Source organism: Schistocerca americana, chromosome X (assembly GCF_021461395.2).
Source record: "Schistocerca americana isolate TAMUIC-IGC-003095 chromosome X, iqSchAmer2.1, whole genome shotgun sequence".
NCBI classification, from domain to species: domain Eukaryota; kingdom Metazoa; phylum Arthropoda; class Insecta; order Orthoptera; family Acrididae; genus Schistocerca; species Schistocerca americana.
Genome location: NC_060130.1, coordinates 947,972,392 through 947,999,590, shown reverse-complemented (window position 1 = coordinate 947,999,590; position 27,199 = coordinate 947,972,392). Strand labels below are relative to the sequence as shown.

General features: G+C 42.5%; 1 protein-coding gene across 2 annotated transcripts in view; it reads left to right on the top strand.

The window, feature by feature from the left end:
• Positions 1-7,029, top strand: part of LOC124555018 (LMBR1 domain-containing protein 2 homolog) — a 107,301-nt gene extending 100,272 nt beyond the window's left edge. For both annotated transcript variants that reach the window (XM_047128764.1, XM_047128763.1), the window contains one exon: positions 6,124-7,029. In XM_047128764.1, the coding sequence (XP_046984720.1) occupies positions 6,124-6,416 (293 nt within the window). In that variant the 3' untranslated portion in view covers positions 6,417-7,029. The remainder of the gene's footprint in view (positions 1-6,123) is intronic.
• Positions 7,030-27,199: the final 20,170 nt, after the last annotated feature.

Here is a 27,199-nt window from a genome sequence, read left to right as displayed (position 1 = left end):
TTTTCTCCTGAGAAGGCAGCCTGTCTTGTTTACTGCTGTGGACTACTCACTGTGGTCTCATCAATCCCTTGAAATGAAATGGCATGGTGGGTTCTACTTGACTGCCTCCTCCCCCTCCTCCTACTCCTCCCCCTCCACACATCCTAACCTCCCCCTCCCCCCACCCTACGCCTTCCCCTCCCCCTCCCCCACCCTACGCCTTCCCCTCCCCCTCCCCCACCCTACGCCTTCCCCTCCCCCTCCCCCCACCCTACGCCTTCCCTTCCCCCTCCCTCCACCCTACCCCCTTCCCCTCCCCCTCAGCGCCCCTCCCCCTCGCCCCACTCACCCTCCCCCTCCCCATCCCCCCCTCACCTTCACCCTCCCCCCTCACCCTCCCCCTCCCCCACCCCACTCAACCTCACCCTCCCCCACCTCACCCTCCCCCTCCCCACACCCCACTCAACCTCAACCCTCCCCCCTCACCCTCACCCTCACCCTCATCATCACCCTCCCCCCTCACCCTCCCCTCTCACCCTCCCCCTCCCCTCTCACCCTCCCCCTCACCCTCACCCTCACCCTCACCCCTCACCCTCACCCTCCCCTCACCCTCCCCCTCACCCTCACCCTCCCCCCTCACCCTCCCCCCCTCACCCTCCCCCTCACCTCCCCCCCTCACCCGCACTCTCACCCCACCATCACTCTCACCCCACCATCACTCTCACCCCACCATCACTCTCACCCCACACCCTCACTCTCCCCCCACCCTCCACTCTCCCCCCACCACTCTCCCCCACCACTCTCCCCCACCTCACTCTCCCCCCACCCCCTCACTCTCCCCCCACCCCCTCACTCTCCCCCCCACCCCCTCACTCTCCCCCCCTCGCCCCTCACTCTCCCCCCCTCGCCCTCACTCTCCCCCCTCGCCCCTCACTCTCCCCCCCTCGCCCTCACTCTCCCCCCTCGCCCTCACTCTCCCCCCGCCCTCACTCTCCCCCCTCGCCCTCACTCTCCCCCCTCGCCCTCACTCTCCCCCCTCGCCCTCACTCTCCCCCCCTCGCCCTCACTCTCCCCCCTCGCCCCTCACTCTCCCCCCTCGCCCGTCACTCTCCCCCCTCGCCCTCACTCTCCCCCTCGCCCCTCACTCCTCCCCCCTCGCCCTCACTCTCCCCCCCTCGCCCTCACTTCTCCCCCCCTCGCCCTCACTCTCCCCCCCTCGCCCTCACTCTCCCCCCTCGCCCTCACTCTCCCCCTCGGCCCTCACTTCCCCCCTCGCCCTCACTCTCCCCCCCTCGCCCTCACTCTCCCCCCCTCGCCCTCACTCTCCCCCCCCTCGCCCTCACTCTCCCCCCTCGCCCTCACTCTCCCCCCTCGCCCTCACTCTCCCCCCCTCGCCCTCACTCTCCCCCCTCGCCCTCACTCGCTCCCCCCTCGCCCCTCACTCTCCCCCTCGCCCTCACTCTCCCCCCTCGCCCTCACTCTCCCCCTCGCCCTCACTCTCCCCCCTCTCCCCCTCGCCCCTCACTCTCCCCCCTCGCCCTCACTCTCCCCCCCCCTCGCCCTCACTCTCCCCCCCTCGCCCTCACTCTCCCCCCTCGCCCTCACTCTCCCCCCCTCGCCCTCACTCTCCCCCCCTCGCCTCACTCTCCCCCCCTCGCCATCGCCATCACCCTCACCCCTCACTCTCACTCTCACTCTCCCCCCTCGCCATCGCCATCGCCATCGCCATCACCCTCACCCTCCCCCTCACCCCTCACCCCTCACCCCCCACCCCCACCCTCACCCTCACCCCTCGCCCCCTCGCCCCTCGCCCCTCGCCCCTCGCCCCCCCCTCGCCCCTCGCCCCTCGCCCCCTCGCCCCTCGCCCCTCGCCCCGCGCCCTCGCCCTCGCCCCTCGCCATCGCCATCGCCATCGCCAGCGCCCCCGCCCCCGCCCCCGCCCCCGCCCCCCGCCCCCGTCCCCCGCCCCCGCTCTCAGCCCACGACCCCGCCCGCCCCTCCGCCCCTCAGCCCTCAGCCCTCAGCCCTCAGCCCTCAGCCCCCCTCAGCCCTCAGCCCTCAGCCCTCAGCCCTCAGCCCCTCAGCCCCTCGCCCCTCGCCCCTCGCCCCTCGCCCCTCGCCCCTCGCCCTCCGCCCCCACCCCTTACTCTCACTCTCACTCCTCACTCCTCGCCCCTCACCCCTCACTCTCACTCTCACTCCTCACTCCTCGCCCTCACCCCTCACTCGCACTCTCACTCCTCACCTCCGCCCCTCACCCCTCACTCTCACTCTCACTCCTCGCCCTCACCCCTCACTCTCACTCTCACTCCTCGCCCTCACCCCTCACTCTCACTCTCACTCCTCGCCCTCACCCCTCACTCTCACTCTCACTCCTCGCCCTCACCCTCACTCTCACTCTCACTCCTCGCCCTCACCCTCACTCCCACCCCTCACCCCTCACCTTCACCCTCACCCCGATCCCTCCCCACCTCACCACCACCCTCCCCTCTCCTCCCCTCTCCTCCCCTCTCCTCCCCTCTCCTCCCCTCGCCCTCCCCTCCCCTCCCCTCCTCTCCCCTCCTCTCCCCCTCCTCCCCTCCCCTCCCCTCTCCTCCTCCTCGTCCCCCTCCCCCTCCCCCCTCTCTTCCCCTCTCCACCCCTCCCCTCCCCCCTCCCTGTCCCCCCCTCACCCTCATGCTCCTCTACCCCTTCCATCCCCCCTCCCGTGCCCCCTCCCCCCTCCTCCCCCCTCCTCCCCCCTCCTCCCCCCTCCTCCCCCTCTGCCCCCTCCTCCCCCCTCCTCCCCCCTCCTCCCCCCTCCTCCCCCCCTCCTCCCCCCTCCTCCCCCCTCCTCCCCCCTCCTCCCCCCTCCTCCCCCCTCCCCTCCTCCCCCCTCCTCCCCCCTCCTCCCCCTCCTCCCCCCTCCTCTCCTCCCCTCTCCTCCCCTCTCCTCCCCTCTCCTCCCCTCTCCTCCCCTCTCCTCCCCTCTCCTCCCCTCCCCTCCCCTCCCCTCTCCTCCCCTCTCCTCCCCTCTCCACCCCCTCCCCTCCCCTCCCCTCCCCTCCCCTCCCCCCTCCCTGTCCCCCCTCACCCTCATGCTCCTCTCCCCCTTCCATCCCCCCTCCCGTGCCCCCTCCCCCCCTCCTCCCCCCCTCCTCCCCCCCTCCTCCCCCCCTCTCACCCCGCACCCCTTAACCTCTCACCCTCCCCTCTCACCCCGCACCCCTTAACCCCTCCCCCCTCCTCCCTCACCCCCCACCCCTTAACCCCTCCCCCCTCCTCCCTCACCCCCCACCCCTTAACCCCTCCCCCCTCCTCCCTCACCCCCCACCCCTTAACCCCTCCCCCCTCCTCCCTCACCCCCCACCCCTTAACACCTCACCCCCCACCCTCCACCCTTTCCAGTATATTAATTCCTTGATGAAATTTGCGATTAAAAATTTATGTTTGAAACCAAGAGCTTACCTCATTAAATAAATACTAGAAATGATGATAATCTCCACAAAGATTTAATGTTAGGTACTTTTGCTCAGCAGGGCATCCATTATTCAGGAAGACACGTTTTCAATAGCTTGTCAGCAGCCATAAAAAGTTTAACTACTAACGAAGTTCAGTTGAAGAGAAGCCTAAAGAATTCATTGATGGCCAACTCGTCCTACTCCATTGATGAATTTCTAAGTAGACCCAACTGATTTGTCCAGGTTACTAATAACATCAAATAATGCAAGCATTAGTACAATCTAACTTCTGTACAAATTCAGTGCAGTAATGTGACCAATGTAAACAAATGTCATAAAACAATTTTTTAATTTGGGGATGTATGGCTACATACAGCCTCAGTGTTTGAAGATTTGTATGTTTTGTGACGAAGTTAAGGTTTTTATCAGTTAAATGAAAATATGTTTAAGATTTCTTGTCTTATTCCACATCCTTGAGGACCATTTCACTTTAGATCTGTGCGAGGTACATTAGTCTATTTTCCTTTGTAAATATTTATTTTGTAGTTTTGTTTTCTAACATGGTCTACATCCTGGAAAATCTCCTCACTATGGACCTATTGGAATGATAATTACCGAGTACAAAAAGTGTATGTGCTATTCATAACTCTCTAGGACTGATAAGAGGGAGAGAGAGAGAGAGAGAGAGAGAGAGAGAGAGAGAGAGAGAGGAGCACTAGTGGCAGGTGTTAAAAGAGAAGTGTTGCGTATCTGAGTGAGGTTTACTACTGAAATTTTGAGTGATCACTTTCTGAGAAGAGTTGGACAACATATTACTTCTTCCCAAATACATCTTACAAAATGACCACAATAAGAAAATTCAAGAAATTAGAGCTGATAACATTCATTCTTCCCATGTGCCATTTGTAAGTGGAACAGGGAAGAGGGAATCAGTTAGTGGTACCAGAAGTATCCTCTGCCACACACCATTAGGTGGCTTGTGGAGTGTGATGTAGATGTAGATAGATATAGATTACCTTAGTTGCGCTGCCTTCTCAGTTGTCGTTCTCTGGGTCCCAAGTCATCTGGGTATCCCTTCGAATGAGCTGGCTAACTGTTTGGCTAAATAAGTGATTACTCATCCATCATTCGCTATGACATCCCAATTGCAGATTTGCAGGTAGAAATAAGACCTCTCCTCACTCAGAAATGGAACATCTGGTGGTCTATTGCCACTTCTAATAAACTCCACATTATCTAGGAGACTACTGCTGTAATGCACTCCTTCCTCCTCTGAGAATGGATCCACCATTCCCTATTGACTCCGCATTGGTCATGCCAGATTAACCCATAATTTTATTTTATGTAATGAGCCAGCCCTATATTGTGGTTGCAGAGCCTTACAGATAATAGCTCACATCTAGGTGGAGTGCCCCCTCCTTGTGGCTGTCCATGTGGAGCAGTCTTATGGATTCTTTGCCTATATTATTGATGGATGACCCGCAGACAGTTGAACTTATTCTCAATTTTCATCATGAAAGTGGCTTTTATTTTCGGATATAAGGTTTTTAAATGTATGTACAGGCTGGGAGCAGGGCAGTTGGGATTGTGGTTTCTCCCACCACATGCTGGGTCTGGAGGACACTTGATCCTACCTCCTTTGCCAACTTTCTTGGTCATCCCTCTTTTACTCTTTTTCAATTGGTTTTAGATGCAATTACCCACTTTTTTCTGCCACACCCCTCTTTTTGTTTTAGGGATAGCACTGTGATTGATTTTGGGTGCTGCTTCCATCTTTAACACTTCAACTGTTAACGGTTCAGGGGTGAGACCCCATCACATGCAGAGCCCCAGGTTACACTCACCTGGCCCCACCCACCTCCTGACCTAATTGTCTCTCTCTCCTTATTGAATTGTCAGTCCAGCTGATATCTTTTACATTTTTAGCCTACTCACTTTCATGAAGCTCCCAGCTAGAAGTAATTCTTTAATCTAACTTTCATCCTTAGTCAGGTAGGGCGGGGGTCGGATGTGGGTGGAATTTGTCTTGCCGCATATGGGCCCTTGGAGAGCTCTCATCTGCTGTGACCTACATTCCAGTCTGACCCACATCCTTTTGTTTGTCTTTAAATTATTTCTCATCTCTGGCATATACTGCTTTTGAGGCCTTGGTTTTACCACTCCTACGTACTTTCATAATTCAACCAAATTTTTGGCTGATGTTACTAACTCCAGATGAACTCTTTCTTAAGCAAGGGACTGATGACCTCACTGTTTAATCCGTTAACTCCCAATCAATCAGTACTGCTGGCAGATACTTTTGAATAAACTGATTTGAGAGAATGATCCAACAGTTAGATATTGTAGGTTAATAACAGTACAATAATTTACATAAACTGAGTAACTTAGGTGTTTATTGATCAGCAAGATGGGTATGCATAAACAAAGGATGTTAATTTAAAGATTGATGTTAGTGATTATATAACTGTGAAGAATGATAACTATAAACGTAACTGACAGGTCTTGACAGAATGCTGTAATCTCCTTGTACTATATCTTAAATTAGCATATTTTGTGCAAAAATCACGGCCATTATGAAAGTTATAAATGTGTTGTATCTAACAAAAATCAAGGAGAAGCTTTCAGTTCATGGCATATTCATATGTGGAGCTCTTTCTTTTTTCAAAATAAATAGTATACATAATTATTTATTTCTTTGTTTCAGTGCAACCTCTTCATCGAGAAGATTCAGGAGAATCAGCTCGTGCCGTACTTCTGCGTGATGTGGAACCTGTCGATTATGTAGAGACTGTGCCAGCAAGAAGATTTACCCAAGGACGTAATCAGTATTACACCAATGTTGAGTTAGAATCAAATGAAAATAGTGTGCATACACACACTGATGACACGTTATTGTATCAGAATGGCTCTGAAAGTGTTATCGAACCTGCTTTTGGGTACCAGACATCAAGAGATAGACATGGTCTTCCTCCAAGAGGATTATTTGATGATGTTTAATGTTTGTTACAGATATAAAAAGAAATGAACTATTTACTATACAAAGGATAGATATTATGTATAAAAATATTGTCAATCTGTTGTTACCTACTTGTAGATACTATGATTCTGAAGGAGGTTTGACAGAATGTGAGAGGTGACTTTGGTCATCATTGCAAGTGATATTCACATTCAAAGTAAAGCAAAGCACACATTAACTGTGTGTTGATTCTCATATGAAACTGTTAGAGTCAATCTCAGCATGGTTTGTAGTCTTACACCGAGTATCATAGGTTGAAAAATTTTGCCTCAGAGAACTTCTACTCAGTTTTGGTCAACAGAATACTCAGTTCAGAATAAAGTCATCATTTTTTTTGTAATCACAACAAAATTGTGATAATTTAATTCTGACAGTAATGAAAGATGTTACATATTCCTGTATTTGCTGACATTTATTGTGGTTAACTTTTTTGTGTCAATGATTGTATATTTTGTAATGGACATACTGTGTAATTTCTGTGCTAACTTTACTGTCTAAATGGACGAGGGTGCGCTGAAAAGTAATGCCTCCAAATTTTTTTTATATGAAAACTCTTAAAGCTTTGTTAATAAAACAAATATTATTGATATTCTACATCTTTATTCTTCATGTTTACATATTTATTTCTCAACATAGTCACCCTGGCAATGACCACATTTCTCCCAATGAGAGACCAGTTAGTTGATACCGCCACTGTAGAATGCTTGACTTTGTTGTTGGAGCCGCAACCTCACCTCTGCTTGCAGCACTTCATCACTATTAAAGTGAAGGCCTCGAAGGTATCCTTTAAGTTTTAAAAACAGGTGAAAATCAGATGGGTGTAAGCTGGAACTCTATGGAGAATGATAAATGACAGTGAATCAAAGGCATCAGGTTGTTGCATATGTCACATTGATTGTGTGTGATCTGGCACTGTCATGCTGAAACATAGGGTGGTCCATGTGTGGACGAACACTTTGAATTCAAAACTCGATTACAGCACACTGTTTCTCATGTACCCACATAGATAAGTTAGACACTGGAGAAACGTAAAGAATAAACATGTAGAATCTTAATAATGTTTGTTTCATTTTAAAAGCTTTAAGAGTTTTCGCAAATGATTCAGAGGATTCACTTTTCATCAAGCACTCATATTATCACATCATAGTATGCTAAACAGTTCATGTGGACTCGGCCACCAGTGACACTTCACACTTCATGTGTTGCAGTGGAATGTTTGGCACTTCATTCACAGATGAGAAAGAAGTGTATGCGTGGTTTTCTATATGCAAATATTTTCTGCTATTTTGTTTTAGTCAGAGTAATGTTGTGGTTCCTGTTTACTGTCATTTTGTGAAAGATATAACAAGTTTTGGATATACATGTTACTTGCTTTGCAGGAAAAGTTATGAAAGAACTTGTGACCTTTCATTTAATTTGTATAATAATTCTTTAGTAGCTCACTAATGTTTTGTTTTTCCATTTGTTTGTGAGCCATGATAAATACTGTAATTTTTTTTTTTTAAATATTTAAATGCACGCACTTAGTGATGCTTGGTTAAATGTTGTCAGTGTGAGTGTACTCCATGTGTTGTACGTGTGTATTCCACGTGTTGTACTGTTTATGAATAATTTCTGTTCATATACTGTGTCAATCCTGGAGTCCACTTAGCAAAAACCCTACCTCCACATAAAAGGAATTGGACTACTCACATCATTAAGAAACTGCATCCCCATGCTGTTGCAAATTGCAATATGCATTATTACAAACAGCACCTAATATTCAAAACAAACACAATGTGCATTTCATATGGAAATTAAAGTTGGTGGAAGACTCTTAAATGGTGGTTGTTGGCAGTCTGAGTTCCAAAACGTGCCCACGGCGATTTCTCAAGAATGCAGTAAGGTCTGAGCTTTTAGAACTCTGTGAGCAAAGGAGTACATGTTTGCGTCCAGTAACCACCAGACATTCTTAATTATCATAATTCTGTTGGAAGACCCCAAGATGTTCTATGGAGAAAAGTCAGTATTTATAGGTTTACATTGTCTGCTAGTTTATTACTAAATTAGTTAAAAGTACTTTCTGTGTGAATACATAATGTGGTAGAATGGTGTGAAATCACTCCCAGTATTGGTGTTTGACAAAGTAAAATGTGAAATTCATGAAAAAGGATAATACTTCACCAACTACTAGTTATTTCTTTAAAAGGAATAAAATCCAATAAGGTAAAGCTGTTTAACAGTAAACAGTGCATTACTTTAGTGGGCTTGGTCCTATTGGAGGTGGTAGTCCCTTACTTCACTCTAGCCTTTGAAGTGAGTTAAACCCATTTATAATGGTACGATGTGGACTCTGAACCACTTAGTGGAAATACAATGCCCACTATTTGCTTTGAAGTTACATAAGCAGCAGTGTTCACTGAACTACAATTTAGACATGCATTTGGCAGCTTCTGATTACATAGACAATGAGTACTTTATTGGTAGACTCTTGTGTATCTCTCACATATGTTCATGGAAAAAAAACTCTGCTATAATTCTAATGACAGCCCGTGCCTGACCATAGTTTCCACATGAGATATTTATGGAGATGCTGTTTGACCATTAACAATCACATTTTCACTGTAAAAGTATGTGACAATTTGCAAACTGCATTGCTTTAAAAATATATCACTGTTGGCCCAAAATGTTGAAAACTACCCCACTTCGCAACTTAGGTAACTCCTTTTATATGCAAAACAATGGGAGACATGTAGGGAAGATAGCATGTATATAAATGCCACACCAGCTCTCAACTCTTATGCTTTTAAAGATGCACACTATTTCATTAAATGTAGGAAGTGGTCATAGTAATGTAATTCAGTCATGTACATTATAATTGGTAGCTGAAATACATTGAGAGATAACTCACTTCACATAAGCAATTTTTGCCAGTATCAGTGTGTGCAGAAAAGGTTTGAAAGCTGCATTAGGTAGTAGGATTTAAACAGAAAAGGTCTTTTGGTCCTTAGATGCCATCAACAAGAAGTCTTTTCTACTAGGTAAGTTCGTAGCAATAAATAAAAACAGAACAGTCATGGAAAATGTAGCCAAAGACATAAATACTCCTGCTTAGTGTGGCTCACTTTCAATGCACCTGTGCCATGAGAGGAGAGAAACGTGTTTTTATCAAGTAAATTTAATGTGAGGAGGCGGGGGAAGGAAATGAAAGGGAGGAACTATTGATATAAGCTGCTTCAGGATTTCATGTGGAATCAGTCGCAATGAGTGAAAATGTGTGCCAGACTGGGACTCAAACCCGGAATCTCCTGCTTGTTAGGCAGTTGCATTAATCACTGCACCATCCAGATACAGTGCTTATCCCAAATGTGTGAACTGTTTTGACAGACTCCCCAGCCAACTCGCATTCCCATCTAGCGGCACCTATCCACAGTCCCTGTCAATGTCCTCCATGCTTGCCAATTTTAGATTCGTGTCAGAGGTCGAATGAAATGTGCATCTGCACTGAAGATTGTGGATTCATTGTCCATCGAGGCGAATCAGTTACATGAATGTGTCCAAACGAACATTCATATAAATGTGCTTTTATCATCAGCATCTGTCTGTAATACACACACATTCCTTACACTACAGCCTATTTTCATGCAAATTACCACGTCATTACAGCTCCCTTTACAAACTCATCATGCAGATGCTAAATATTGTTAAGTACAAAACCTGGAAGGGATGTTATTTCTTTCATGAGACACCACAAAAATGCATGTGGCTAAAGAATACAACGAGAAGTACTACATCATAAAGACTGAATGCAAAATTACAGTTTTAGACAAGTCACAATATGATTTTGGTCTGTAGATAATTTTTTTCATGTATATAATTGTGACGTTCACATGTATAATACCGCAAAGGAAGAAAGAAGAAGAAAAAAATTACTTTATATGAACAAGTGCATGTACATAATGTTCCTTGTTAATCCACACAGGAAAATAAAATATTTTTAAAAGTAAATTTAAGTTGTTTTTCCTCTAACTGATTTTCCAAAAGACCACTGAATATGTAAGTGACAAGTGGCTGTTAGCAGTGTGCAAGCCTTTCGATCAACAGTTTAAGTAATTTGCTTCTTGCAAAGTCACAACTTGCATTTTAGTTTCACCTCTTGCTTTATTATGTAGCTTCTCAGGGGACCTTGCAAGGCTGACTGGGCATTGTGTCATTTGTTCCCACCATAGATAAATTGTTGGTGATCATCACAAATCACACATGGCCTCTCCAATGCTTTTTGTAAGCAATGTTAACCATTATGTCTTGAAAGTGCTAACATAGCTACAGAATCATTGAACACTTCCCTGAATTGTATGTAATTTTTTCCCCTTCATTTCAGGGAAATGTTCGATGATTCCATAGATATGTTAATACTCCCTTGGAACAATGGTTAGCATCACTCACAGTAAGCAATGGAGGTGCGAAATTTGATTCGTAATCGCCACTAATGGTTTTTCAGTGGTGGAAAGTCCTGAGACCATGCCTAGGAAGATCGTCTGAGAAGCTATGCCTTGCAAGATCCCCTGAGAAGCTATAAGATTGAACAAGAAGTGAACATAAGGTAATTTGGTGTGTTGTATTAGTCTTAAAAGTATCTGTACAATATTAGGAATATCAGATATTTAGTCTGGTGTTAGCTGTCAAAAAGGTTACATGTGCCTTGGTAGTATCAGCGATTATTTATTTTCAGTAAAAATGGATGAGAACATTTGTATTATATTTTGGTATAAGAACAGAATAGAGTGCAGCAAATTTTTGTAAATGTTAAGTAATGCTTTTGACAACATGAGGAAAAGGATGTACTGCTACCCCTCATAAAATGACCTGCTAAGATGCAGACAGGCACAACGAAGAGCCTGTTACGTGTTATAGCTTTTGGCCAAAGCTGCCTTCAGTAAAGAAAACAAAATCACATTCACACAAGCAAGCACATCACATGTACACATGACTGCTATCACCAGCAGCTCTGACCAGAATTTAAATAATTTTTTTGGTGAGTCTGCTATGAGTAAAACAAGGGTTTACGAGTGAACAAGCATTTTGAAGGAGGTCGTGCAGATGTTGAAGGCGAGGAGCACCCTGGATGCCACGGCATGTAACCAACCAATGCAGTTATGGAAAGAGTGAGAGAAAAGACAATGAACTATTGCCAATTTGTAATTAGAGACATCACTGAGGATGCTGATGTATCAGTAGGCTCATGCCAAGAAATTTTTTTGGGTGGTTTGCTTATGAGACACATGACAGCAAAATTTGTTGCAAAGTTGTTGAATTTCAAACAAAAACAGTCACAAGTGTGAGTTGTTCACAGGTCGTTATATGGGATTAAGAAATGATACCAAACCAGTGAAATATGTCTACAGGGGATGAAACATTGGTTTATGGATATGATATCAAAACTAAAGCTCAGTAGTCGCATTGGAACCATTCTGTATTGTCAAGAATGAAAAAAGCTCGACGTACACAGTCAAATGTTCAGGTGATTCTCACTCCATTCTTTCATTTTAACAGCATAGTGCACCCCAAGTTCTTGCCACTCTTTGCTTCTTTATGAATTTTTGGCCAAAGGCAATACTGTGATGATGGCCCAGCCTCTTTATTTGCCAGAAATGACCCCATGTGACTTTACCTTTTTTTAGTAGTAGTAGTAGTAGTGGCAGTAGTTGTTGTTTCAGAAGCATAGATAAGATTAAAAACCAATCACAGAGAGCTAGCACCTATCCCAAAGACAGAATTTTGAAAGTGTTTCTAGGACTAGAAAAAGCTCTGAAATGTGTGAATATTATCTGATGTGTTCTGGGTCCTATTTTGAAGGGAAAAACATTGATATAGCCAAATAAAGAAAATTCTTTCAAAAAATGTTTTCATTATTTTATGAACAGATTTTGTATGTAAATTAGGAGATGATACTGCTTGTCAGTACAACCTTCAGGAGGTGTGGTAGGTGGGTGGGGGGTAAAAGTACACATTTAGTTTTTGGTTTTACTAAATATTTAAAGAAAAATGTGCAGCAATATTATATCAGTTATATATGCAATACGTAGTTGACATGTTGGTAACAATGTGTAAAAGTTTCATTCTCATTCAATTATTTTTGGAGGAGCAATAGAGTTTTCCTAAAAAATGATTTTGCATACTCTTACCCTATGCTGTGGGGTAAGAGTATGCCTACCTGGATCAAGCGTAGTTTTTGCATACCTTTACCCTAGCTGAAGAAAATATAAAGAAGTACAAATAAATACATGGAAAAACAAATTAGGAACTCTTTATTTTTTAAAATATCACATGAAATAAATTATTTTATAATTATGTCTTATGAGGAGCAGTCAAATGAAAACCAAACACCCACTATTGAATGGTTCCATTCAAAAGTAATCACCAAATGCGTAAAAATATTTATCGCAGTAGGAGAGGTGATCAATTCCTGTTTCATAAAAGTTGGCCCCTGACAGATTCGTAACCATGCCCATTCTTGCACTTCATCATCTGGCTAAAATGACAGTACCCAGTGAAAGAAAAACTACAGAAAAAAAATTGTATTTTATTTCTCTAAGGTAAATAAACATCAATAAAAATGCATAAATATGCTAGAGGGGCTACACAAGTCAAAGTACAGATTAAGGGGTAAAAGTTCCTAAATGGTTTCTGGATATCATAAACTTTTACAATGTGAACTTCTACCCTATTAGACCTGCTGCTTACTTTTACACCATTCCAATATTTTCTTTTTTGGCAATCCACAGATTACAGACACAAAACCAAAGACATGGAGATCAAGGAGGATATTGGAACCACATAGCCGCCAGTTCCGCCATAGTGTTGATCTAAATTTTAAATAGATTTAGGTTCACTCAGTCAAAACTATTCAAATTTTACATTGAAAGTGTAAATAAGCGCCTTATCCCATTTTTTCCAGTTGTAAGTGTCTGACTGCCACGAGGTTTCAGAACAGAACAGAAGAGGAGACAAACTTCCTAATAACAGTACCTATACTTTGACAGCTGCTACTCCTTTCCATATTTAATGCTCCTTTCCCTACAGCCTTGGTTTTCACAGCAAACATATCAGGGCCATCGCTGGGTGGAGAATTGAAAACTGATGCCCCCTCTTTTTTACTACCAATGGTCTCACCCCCTCCACCACCATCACCACCACCAACAACAACAACAACACAACACCCAATGGCACAACAATGCAAATTTCTTATTATACTTTTAATCACTAAACTAAAGTGACCAGATATCGTCACTGTCTGGGGACAATCCTCAGTTTTCATGCTTTGTCCTCAATTCCTTAAAAACATTTTCTACAATCATGTCCCATCAATAAACAAGTCATTACACTATCTGTCTGGTTATTATTTGCATATATATCACATTTTAAGGAAACAACAGCTAATTTGTTTGAGAAAAGCGATGTAGTTCTTTTCTAGATCTGTGAGTCTCACACAGTAAATCATACTTACAGACAGCCACCAACTAATTTTTATGTATGAGTATGATGAACTGCATTTACCTTTTACTCCTTTTGGATATGTTGAAAGAGAAGTGCAAAACCTAGCTTATGAATACATGTTCGATTATCCTCAGGAAATCATGGTAGTACTAAAAACATCAACAGAACCACTAAATGCAACACATGCTTGACAAATGATCTCCAGAGACAAAAACAAAAAGAGGGGCTGAGGGAGGTATTATATCAAGTTGCAACCTGATCACAAGCCAGTGCATGTGCCCCACTCCAGCATTTGACAGAGATGAATTGAGATCATGCTTGTTTCCATTTTGTGCTCAGTAGTGGCTGCTTTAGTTTTGAGGTAGGTAGAGGCAATGTGTTTACTTTCATCAAAGTAAGTAAAGACTTATTAAGTAACTGTTCCATATGCTCTTGAAAACAATTCGGTGTTTTAATTTTTCCTCTTTTTTTTTCCTCATCTGCTTAGTTGTTTTGCTGTCTGATTTGAAAATTAATTTTTTCTGCCCTTTGCTGCCCCTAAATTTTTTTCCAACTAGGCACCCATGTCGTTTTGCCAAATGATAGAAATGGTCCTTTGCTCCACCATCAAATCCAACACCTACACCAACCACTTTTCACCGGGTTTCCTCTCCCAATGATCTCACAGACCTTATTTGTAAACAAATCTCTGGAGCAGCATCCTCGTCCCTCTCTGTGACTAATACAGTTGATATTTTTCAAATAAAGTGGTTTCAGACACTTGTAAATACTGAGACCTTTTTGCAGTACATTACTGCTTTTAATGCAGCTGTACAATGAACACTGCTCCTTGCCACATAGCTAACAGAAGTTTTCAGTTCTGTAATCCAGATGACAAGGCAGGCCACCAGAGATCATCAAAAGCTCTAGTTATAACAGTATTCTAATTGTATACTTTTTGTCTGCAATTTGGATCTTTTTGTGTTGATTCACAGCATCTTCTGCGGATTTTGTTTCGCTATATACAAATTGAAATTTGTTTACACTAAGTTCTTCATTCAGACTAATGCATTGTAATTTCTCTAGTATTTTGTCTATTGTAATTAATAAACAGTTCATCTCTGTAGCTAAATAGTCAGTGTGTATGACTGCTATATGGTGGACCTGGGTTCGATTCCTCATACTGCCAGGGCTTTTTCTTCGGTAGGAGGACTGAACTGAAGTGCACTCAGCCTTGTGATGTCAATTGAGAAGCTGCTTGAGTGAGAAATACTTGCTTGAAGGTCTAGGAAGCTGACAATGGCTGAGAGAATGGTTTGCTGGTGCTGTGACCCCCAGCCACCCCCCTCCCCCCATAACACATCTGAATGATGCCACTGGTAGAGGATGACACACTGACCATTCTGTACTGAATGGCCCATTGGGACAAGTATGTGGAGCTAATGAGTTAATAAATATATTGATCAATACAATTTTGTTTCTTTTGGATTTCTGTCTTTGACAGTCACTATGTCTCAGTGGTTGAGATGTCCTGCCTCACAGCAGGCATTAATTTAGTGGTACCATAAGGTTTGGCATGACACAATTGCTAAGTGCTTGAAGTATCTCTGCACTTACTGCATTTGGACATGGAGCATTTTGCTATTTCTGTTTGATTATTGCAATGCATACCTCTTCTTTGAAGATCGAACTACCTCTCTGTTCTTTTCACAAGAAGCTTCCACATCTGTATATAGCTCATATCCTGTCGCTTCTCATTGGGTCCACATCTTGTGGTCTTGCGGTAGCGTTCTCGCTTCCTGCGCACAGGGTCCCAGGTTCGATTCCCGGCGGGGCCAGGGATTTTCTCTGCCTCGTGATGACTGGGTGTTGTGTGTCTTTCATCATCATTTCATCCTCATCGACACGCAAGTCGCTGAAGTGGCATCAACTCGAAAGACTTGCACCAGGCGAACGGTCTACCCAACGGGAGGCCCTAGCCATACGGCATTTCCATACTTCTCATTGGGAAGCAGATTGTTCATTAGTAAATTAGTATCTCCTTTCTTCAGTTTGGAAATGACTGCTGGTAATTTTATTTTCTTTGCTTCTTTTTTGGGGGGAATTTCACAAATATCTAGTTGAATTTGTATGCTTGCCATAGCTCTAGACTAGTTTTCGTTAAGAGCTCTTTTTATGTGAATTTTAATTTTCTTCTTGTGAATCTGATGTTCAAAGTAATTTCGAGCTTACAGCTGGTAATCATCAACTACACTATATGATGGTTTGACTGGGTACCTGCCACTCACACACAGGTGAGCCATCAAAGAGTCACAAAGGTCCGTAATCCCACAGTCTGTTAGTGTGGTGTGAGCATTCTTGCATGAGTCAAGATCATGGTGACAGACTGACCAGAGAATCTGGTGGTCAGCACCATCATTGGTGGAACTGCAAATGTCAGCTGTCCTCTGATGACCCAAGGTTTTCTTTATTTTTCCAAACAGCAAAAAAGTCATATGGGGCAATATGGATGTGGCAATATGGATGCTGAAGCATCATTACAGTGTCGTCTTTAGCCAAAAATTCATGAACAGTCGATGAAATGTGAACAGGTGCATTATTGTGATGCAAAAGCCATGGTTTGTTTGCCAGAAATCTAGGTGTTATGGTGCTGAACTCACAAAAAGGACTCCTTATTGACTGTTCAACATTGTGACAAGAAGTGGCGATGCAGTGCACTGTTAACATCAAAGAAAACAGTGTGTGTAACCTTCACATTTGACCATGATCATCTAGCATTTTTTGTACTCAGTGACCAAGAATTCTTTTTCATTGGGACCACTGAGGCTTAGTTTTGATGTTATACACATACACCAATTTTTATCACCTGTTATGACAGGTTTCAGAAGTTCTGCATAATTGTTGTCATCTAGTGGCTCCTGAGCAACTTTCATTTGCCCTTTGTTTTGGTTTATAGTTCACCAATTTTGGAACAAATTTTAGTGTCACAAGTTTTGTAACAAGTGTCATAATATGTGCTGGTTAATAGCCTTTCAGCCCTAACTTCAAAGAATGTGGTGGCTCATCCCAACTCGGGTGAGTCATGTGGGCCTATCTCTGTTGGTACAGCTGCAATTTGCCTTCCAAATGTTGGCAGATACTGCTCAAGAAACAAAATTCAGCAGTGTGGTAAGTGTTGTCACTTCAGCAGAGCGAGATATTTCATTATTTTTCATTAAACTGTTTAATAACTACAACTGATCACCATTCTTTGTATTTCTTTTCAAATTATGCTGTTTATTATGGAGCAGCTATCACAGACATGTAGGTTAGCATTTTCTTTAAATTTTATCATTTACTAGCACAGTCACATGAGTGTTAATTCCGAGCTAAGAAATGTCAGTTAAAGTATATTCTTATTTTAAAAAATATTCATTACAAGTGAGATAGTATTATTTTTGCTCCTCAGATGCTAGCTGGCATTTCATCCAAATGTGAAATATGTACTAACTTGAACTAAACATCAGACATCAATGATTCATCTAAAGATAACAACGCTAATGTTTAATGTCCAGTATAACTGTCGGTGAGTGATATATAAGGGGCAGTCAATTGAAAATGAGACAGGTGAAAAAAAAAGTAAGTACACTGTTTATTATTTCAAAAATAATTGCCATAACTGTTAATACATACATCTCATTGTGAGACAAGATGGTCAGTCCTTCATGGAAAAACATTTGCAGTTCATTATGGAACCATGAATGTACCCAGGCATGCACCTCTTTGACCTAAGCATATTGATGGCCACAAATTTCTTTCTTTAGGGTTCACAAGTTGCCAAGGTTGTTTTGACTACACTGCAGAGTTTCATTGGGAACCCTTTACACATCCTCCACACAGTCCTTATTTCTCCCCGTGGAATTTCTATATTTTTGGAGCCCTGAAGAAAGTCATTCATGGCTGTCAGTTTGCTTCTGAAGAAGATGTGCATGCCTGGGTACAATCATGGTTTCGTAGGCAACTGCAAACATCTTTCCTTAAAGTCATTGGCCATCTTGTCACACAATGGAATAAATGTATTAACAGTTATGGTGATTACTTTTGGAACCATAAACAGTTTATTAACGTTTTCCCCTTGTGTTTCATTTTCAATTGACTGCATCTAATAGAAGAAACATCTTCAGAAGAGGGCAGTGATAAAGAAAGTTGTCTCAAAAGCAGTTATGATTCTGAAACATATTTTGTGCACCAAAATTATCATCAGTGAACCTCTCTTGTGGTCTGTTCACAACAATGTGTAAAATACCATGAAGTGAATCCTCAGGCTTCTAAATCAATGACATAGTGGAGGAGTTATGCAGAGAGAAGGATTTTGACATTCTATGAATTTATTTATATGTTAGTGGACATTACATGTTGGGAATATGGTATTTTTCTCTCAGGTTCCAGTCATTATAGATAAGCATTGTGGATTACTGGTCTTAGTATGTCTCTGAAGGTTTCATAATTGACAAATAAGTTTTCAATAGCAAAAATAGTAAATCATTATTTATAAACAACATTCAACTTAAGCATACCTTTGGTTTAAATTTAATAAGGTACATCATCCAAGAATCAGTAGAGCCTGTCTGAAGTGATGACAAGATAGTTTTAATGCAATGGAAAGAAAGCTGTTGGGTTCTAATGGCACATCCATGTTCTGGAATTCACCCAGAACATGAGGAGAAGTGCTGGTCCATAAATGAATAAAATATATAGTTAGCAACCATGTCCCTCTGCTGTGTGCAGATATAACTAGTCAGTGGGTAGGGTGGACACCTGTGGTCATCAAATGGAGTGTTACCATACATGGTTTAGGACAAAGTAATTGATTTTGAAGGTTATTCTCCATTCCCTCAACTTAGCTGCAGTGAACAACTGGATGAAATATAGAAAAGCCATGAAATAAAATAAAGTTCCACAGAATGATATTAAGGACTTGGTGAAATTTTGACTGGAAATGGCAACTTCCATCAATAAATGACCTCCAGTGCAAGAGGCCAAGTATGGAACTGAGCCTGTGACACATAAAAAATCCAAATATTGCAATCCTCCTGCCCCTATTCCTTGTGATAACAAGAGATCTGATGGTTATGATCATTTCCCACTCACTGATGATCTACACTGAGGTGACAAAAGTTGTGGGATACCTCCTAATATCATATCAGACCTCCTTTTGCCTAGGGTAGTGCAGAAACTCAACATGATATGGACTCAACAAGTTGTTAGAAGCAGAAATATAGAGCCATGCTGCCTCTATAGCCATCCATAATTGCAGAAGTGTTGCCAGCACAGGATTTTGTGCACAAACTGACCCCTCAGTTTTTTTGCATGAATGCTTGGTGGGACTCATGTCAGGTGACCTGCATCACCAAATCATTCACTCAAATTATCCAGAATGTTCTTCAAACCAGTCACGAACAATTGTGGCCCAGGGAAATGGTGAATTGCCATCTGTACGAATTCCATTATTGTTTGGGAACATAAAGTCCATTAATAGCAGCAAATGGCTACAAGTAGCTGAATATCACCATGTCCAGTCAGTGATCGGTTCAGATGGGTCAGAGGACCCAGTCCATTCCCCGAAAAAAAAAAAAAAAAGCCCACACCATTATGGAGCCACCACCAGCTTCCACGGTGTCTTGTTGACAAGTTGGGTCTGTGGCTTCATGGGGTCTGCACCATTCTCTAACCCTACCATCAGCTCTTACCAACTGAAGTTGGGAATCATCTGACCAGGCCATGGTTTTCCAGTCATCTAGGGTCCAACCTATGTGGTCACAAGCCCAGGAGAGGCACTGCAGGTGATGTCATGCTGTTAACAAAGGCACTTGCATTAGTCTTCTGCTGCCAAAGCCTGTTAGTGCCAAATTTTTCTGCACTGTCCTAATGGACACATCATACATCCCACATTGATTTGCACAGTTATTGCACACAGTGTTGCTTGTCTGTTAGCACTGACAAATGTACGCAAATGCCACTGCTCTCAGCCATTAAGTGAAGGCCTTTGGCCACTGCATTGTCTGTAGTGAGATTTGTTGTTGTTGTTGTCTTCAGTCCTGAGACTGGTTTGATGCAGCTCTCCATGCTACCCTATCCTGTGCAAGCTTCTTCATCTCCCAGTACTTACTGCAACCTACATCCTTCTGAATCTGCCTAGTGTATTCATCTCTTGGTCTCCTTCTACGATTTTTGCCCTCAACACTGCCCTCCAATGCTAAATTTGTGATCCCTTGGTGCCTCAGAACATGTCCTACTAATCGGTCCCTTCTTTTTATCAAGTTGTGCCACAAACTCCTCTTCTCCCCAATTCTATTCAATACTTCATCATTAGTTATGTGATCTTCCCATCTAATCTTCAGCATTCTTCTGTAGCACCACATTTCAAAAGCTTCTATTCTCTTCTTGTCCAAACTATTTATCGTCCATGTTTCACTTCCATACATGGCTACACTCCTTACAAATACTTTCAGAAACGACTTCCTGACACTTAAATCTATACTCCATGCTAACAAATTTCTCTTCTTCAGAAATGCTTTCCTTGCCATTGCCAGTCTAAATTTTATATCCTCTCTACTTCGACCATCATCAGTTATTTTGCTCCCCAAATAGCAAAACTCCTTTACTACTTTAAGTGACTCATTCCCTAATCTAATTCCCTCAGCATCACCCAACTTTATTCGACTGCATTCCATTATCCTTGTTTTGCTTTTGTTGATGTTCATCTTATATCCTCCTTTCAAGACACTGTCCATTCCGTTCAACTGCTCTTCCAAGTCCTTTGCTGTCTCTGACAGAATTACAATGTCATTGGCGAACCTCAAAGTTTTTATTTCTTCTCCATGGATTTTAATACCTACTCCAAACTTTTCTTTTGTTTCCTTTACTGCTTGCTCAATATATAGATTGAATAACATCGGAGAGAGGCTACAACCCTGTCGCACTCCCCATCCCAACCACTGCTCCCTTTCATGCCCCTCGACCCTTGTAACTGCCATCTGGTTTCTGTACAAATTGTAAATAGCCTTTTGTTCCCTGTATTTTACCCCTGCCACCTTTAGAATTTGAAAGAGAGTATTCCAGTCAACATTGTCAAAAGCTTTCTCTGAGTCTACAAATGCTAGAAACATAGGTTTGCCTTTCCTTAATCTTTCTTCTAAGATAAGTCGTAAGGTCAGTATCACATGTTCCAATATTTCTACGGAATCCAAACTGATCTTCCCCAAGGTCGGCTTCTACCAGTTTTTCCATTCGTCTGTAAAGACGTATTTTGCAGCTGTGACTTATTAAACTGATAGTTCGGTAATTTTCACATTTGTCAACACCTGCTTTCTTTGGGATTGGAATAATTATATTCTTCTTGAAGTCTGAGGGTATTTCACCTGTCTCATACATCTTGCTCACCAGATAGTAGAGTTTTGTCAGGACTGGCTCTCCCAAGGCTGTCAGTAGTTCTAACGGAATGTTGTCTACTCCGGGGGCCTTGTTTCGACTCAGGTCTTTCAGTGCTCTGTCAAACTCTTCATGCAGTATCGTATCTCCCATTTCATCTTCATCTACATTCTCTTTCATTTCCATAATATTGTCCTCAAGTACATCGCCCTTGTATAGACCTTCTATATACTCCTTCCACCTTTCTGCTTTCCCTGCTTTGCTTAGAACTGGTTTTCCATCTGAGCTCTTGATATTCATACAAGTGGTTCTCTTTTCTCCAAAGGACTCTTTAATTTTCCTGTAGGCAGTATCTATCCTACCCCTAGTGAGATAAGCCTCTACATCCTTACATTTGTCCTCTAGCCATCCCTGCTTAGCCATTTTACACTTTCTGTCGATCTCATTTCTGAGACGCCTGTATTCCTTTTTGGCTGCTTCATTTACTGCATTTTTGTATTTTCTCCTTTCATCAATTAAATTCAATATTTCCTCTGTTACCCAAGGATTTCTACTAGCCCTCATCTTTTTAGCTACTTGATCCTCTGCTGCCTTCACTACTTCATTCCTCAGAGCTACCCATTCTTCTTCTACTGTACTTCTTTCCCCCATTCCTGTCCATTTTTCCCTTATGCTCTCCCTGAAACTCTGTACAATCTCTGGTTTAGTCAGTTTATCCAGGTCGCATCTCCTTAAATTCCCACCTTTTTGCAATTTCTTCAGTTTTAATCTACAATTCATAACCAATAGATTGTGGTCAGAGTCCACATCTGCCCCTGGAAATGTCTTACAATTTAAAACCTGGTTCCTAAATCTCTGTCTTACCATTATATAATCTATCTGATACCTTCTAGTATCTCCAGGATTCTTCCATGTATACAACCTTCTTTCATGATTCTTGAACCAAGTGTTAGCTATGATTAAGTTATGCTCTGTGCAAAACTCTACCAGGCGGCTTCCTCTTTCATTTCTTAGCCCCAATCCATATTCACCCACTATGTTTCCTTCTCTCACTCTTCCTACTCTCGAATTCCAATCACCCATGACTATTAAATTTTCGTCTCCCTTCACTACCTGAATAATTTCTTTTATCACATCGTACATTTCATCAATTTCTTCATCATGTGCAGAGCTAGTTGGCATATAAACTTGTACTACTGTTGTAGCCATGGGCTTCGTGTCTATCTTGGCCACAATAATGCGTTCACTATGTTGTTTGTAGTAGCTTACCCACACTCCTATTTTTTTATTCATTATTAAAGCTACTCCTGCATTACCCCTATTTGATTTTGTATTTATAACCTTGTAGTCACCTGACCAAAAGTCTTGTTCCTCCTCTCACCGAACTTCACTAATTCCCACTATATCTAACTTTATCCAATCCATTTCCCTTTTTAAATTTTCTAACCTACCTGCCCGATTAAGGGATCTGACATTCCACACTCCAATCCGTAGAATGCCAGTTTTCTTTCTCCTGATAATAACGTCCTCTTGAGTAGTCCCAGCCCGGAGATCCGAATGGGGGGACTATTTTACCTCCAGAATATTTTACCCAAGAGGACGCCATCATCATTTAACCATACAGTAAAGCTGCATGCCCTTGGGAAAAATTACGGCTGTAGTTTCCCCTTGCTTTCAGTCGTTCGCAGTATCAGCACAGCAAGCCATTTTCGTTAGTGTTACAAGGCCAGATCGTTGCCCCTGCAACTACTCAAAAGGCTGCTGCCCCTCTTCAGGAACCACACATTTGTCTGGCCTCTCAACAGATAGCCCTCCATTGTGGTTGCACCTATGGTATGGCCATCTGTATCGCTGAGGCATGCAAGCCTCCCCACCAACGGCAAGGTCCATGGTTCATAGGGGGGGGGGGGGGGGTAATGTCTGAAATTTGGTGTTCTCAGCACAGTCTTTACGCTGTGGTTTTTGAAATACTGGTTTCCCTAATGTCTGTTAATTCCTTTCGTGCAGCCATCACCATGTTAGAAAACTTTTCACATGAATCACCTGAGTACAAACAACAGCTCTGCTAATCACCACCCTTTTATACCTTGTGTATGTGATACTGATGCCATCTGTATATGTGCATATTGTTATCCCCTGACTTTTGTCACCTGAGTGTAACTTATCCACGAATGTGTAGACGAATTTCATGAAATAGAAGAACCAAAATCTACTGCAAAAGATGCAATCTATATTTATGTTTTTTGAAGCACAAAAATTGTTTCAAGCTGCAACACACAGAGATAACACCCTCATATTGTTAGTGATTTTTCAGTAACTGTTTCGTCATAACTTTAACTAGTTGTATTTATATTATACTGTACACACAAATGAATAACGATGTATGTAATTATATGTGGGCATGATAAATACGCAATTTGTGCATCAGTCAATATCCTATGTACTTCAGAAGCATACCTAACTAAGTAAAGTTCTGCATTCCAGCCTAGATGAGCTGACTGTGCCCAACCAGTTGTCATGTCATCCTCTCCCATTGGTGTCATTAGATGTTGTATAGAGGGGTGTGAGGTCAACAGTCAACACATTGCTCTCCCTGTCATTAGAGGAAGAGGAGGAGGAGGATGTTAGTGTTTAACGTCCCGTCGTCAGGTAGGTCATTAGAGACGGAGCGCAAGCTCGGGTTAGGGAAGGATAGGGAAGGAAATCGGCCGTGCCCTTTCAAAGGAACCATCCCGGCATTTGCCTGAAACGATTTAGGGAAATCACGGAAAACCTAAATCAGGAAGGCTGGAGACGGGATTGAACCGTCGTCCTCCCGAATCCGAGTCCACTGTGCTAACCACTGCGCCACCTCGCTCGGTCTCTCCCTGTCATTGTCAGGTTTATTGACCATCAAACTGCTATGAATCAATTGAGTAACTCCTCAGTTGGCCTCATAATTCTAAGTAAACCCCATACCAGTCCTCCCACCTGGGAAAATTCCATAGCACTCTCAGCTATAGAGGCAGATATATATTTTATAAATACACCCTAAACTACATGACTTTATGTGAGTGTCTTTTAGTTGTGCGTGTCTGCAACCTGACATGTCTTCTTTACAGTAAACAGCAATCTCTCCTTTCCTACATTGTTAAATTAAAATGAAAAAATGCAGGCTGAAAAGAATATACCAACATCATCAGCAACTTCTCTGATTGTGATTTGGTGATTGTTCACTATCATTTCTTTCATTTTTTCCACAATTTCATGATTTAATGATGTGCTGTGTCATCCAGTGCTCTTGTTATCTGTGTGGGCTCGACAGCCAGCAGTGATGGTGTGGGGTGCTATTTCTTTTCATCCCCTTTGGATGTCTTCCATGGGACACCTACAGTGCAGCAGTATGTCCTCTATATTCTATGCCTTCTTTTGTTGCTCTTCATGGCAAGCCATCTGGGGCTTACATTTCAGCAAGATAATGCCTGCCTGCACATGGCGACTGTGTCCACTGCTTGACTTCGTGCTTGCAAAACCCTTTCTTGGCAAGCAAGTTCGCCAGATCTCTCCCCAATTGAAAGAATTTGGAGTATTTTTGTCAGGGCCCCACAATCATCTTGGGATTTTGACAATCTGGCATGCCAATTGGACAAAATTCACCAAGATATCCCTCAGGAAGACATCCAACAAGTTTATCAATCAATCCCAAGATGAATAACTGCTTGCATAAGGGCCAGAGGTGGACCAATGTGTTACTGACTTGCTCAATTTGCGAAGCTTTCTCTCTTGAATAACTCATCCAATTTTTTTTTAAATTGTAATCGTTTGTTTGTTTGTACATGTACATAAAATCTACCAAATTTACTCCCATTTAGATAATTCCTTTGTGGTGCATCTTTTCTTTTTGTCTCTTGTTTGGTGCTTTTTTTCTCTTAGAGTGAATATTATTTTAGATGTTTGCTTTAACTTCAGTTATAAGCATGTTGGGTTCAGCTTTCTCTTTTATGTCCTTGAGTAATTTATTGTACAATTTGATCCCATCATAGAAAATACCGTTTTGGATTTTTTGTTCCCCTGAATTAGTTATGTCACTTTGGATTTTGGGAGCCATTATTTACGTTATTTGTCTTTCACACTTTTCTTGCATTGGTGGAGACTCAGTGATAGAGCAGAGGGACTAGATCATTCATTTCCACACGTAATGATATTAATTACATCATCACTGTCTTAGAATGCTGATATCCGGAGGTCTGTTTCATATCTATCTTCCCTACATTTATTGTTTTCTGAAACTTTACCCTACTGGCAGACTTTGAGGGCAACTCCTACCACATGTTAACTTACTGACCTGGAACCACACTTTGGAAGTTGCATGACCTGGCTTCTTGAATTGTCCTCCTGCCATGAATGGCCATGATGGACATTTGTAAAAGAAAATACACAACACAGTATCAAATGATTATTGGTATCTTCATATTTATTAATATTTAGTGCTAGATAATATTCTCTTTTCGATGATCAGCCCTGAAATGTGCAGGAGCTTCAATGTTCAGCACAGATTAGTAAGTTATGGAAATTAACCAACATTCACAAAGTTCACTGGTGTTAGACTAAGGTAAACAACTCTGATAGACATAACAGCTTCACATTTTAGCGGTCTGACACTAACTGACTAATAAATGCATGGCATTTATAACTCACAAGTAAATGTAGACTGCATACCATGAACTGAATGGAAAATTACATAATGAGATATAGATTGTCTGTGTAATGACTGCAAGCTTCCTACTCAGTTATAAAATGATGTTCACATTTTCTTTCCCAGTTAATGACTGAGGCACCTTGTACCTTGCATCTATATAGAGGCATATAATACAGAAGTACTGGTCTATCCTCCTTCAGTTATTAACTTAACAGTCAGAAAAATGAAAGGACACAAAAATGCAGAAGCAAAGATGTAATTTTGTTTAACTAATATCAGTATAACTGGCAAATGGCAAGAATAATGGGTTCTACTCTGATCAAAATTTTAATGTACATGGGAATTCCAAAAGCCTGCCAAAATTTTATGATAAAGTGAAGTGTTATAATTGAAATAAGTGATAAACTAACAAGCTACTTTAGTAAAATTACTCATTTTTGGTAACAGAAAAATCAGGGCTATAAAACTAAGGTATTGAATCTCAGAAATCATTACATTTAAGACTGGAACATTCTAGAAAACAGAAATTTTTTAATACCAATAACTTTAGGTATATAAGTTTTTTCGAAAAAGTAAAATGTTTTTTGAAATGGGAGAATAATGGCTTTTGAATGAGCTCCACAAGTCTGGAAAAAAACAACCCTTTGATAATCAAAAATTTCACAGTTACAGAGTTTGCATGTGTAGCAAAGAATTAAAATTTATTTAAATAAAACACTACTAGTTGAACTAAATATACTGTTCTCATCAGTAATCAGGGAAGTTACACAGTGAATAATAAAGTTCTGTGAATCCCTGCTTGGATAAGAAGGTGGATATTTTGAGTAACTGTTGTGTATGTACTATTAGCAAAACAAGATCAAACAAGCAAAAATTTTGATGTCAGGTGCGGTACAAGAAAATGTAGGATAGACTCACAAACATTGACGATGTTGTAAACAATCTTCACGGGTTTGCTGCCAGATCACATTGTGCAAATTCCACAATATATCCTCAGAGTAACTGTCAGACATCTTCAGGTGGTTCGACCGTGCTTGTGGCTAGCTATGACTGATGGTATCCGCACACCGATGCCCCGTTTTTAGAAGACGTGCATGAAGAACGTGCAGCTGGGGAAATTGTGCATGCGCAGTGATTTGCCCTATTCAAACTCCCTCTGCCAAAAATCGCTGACTGGACTGACTGACTGACTGGACTGACTGGACTGAACAACAAGCTAAG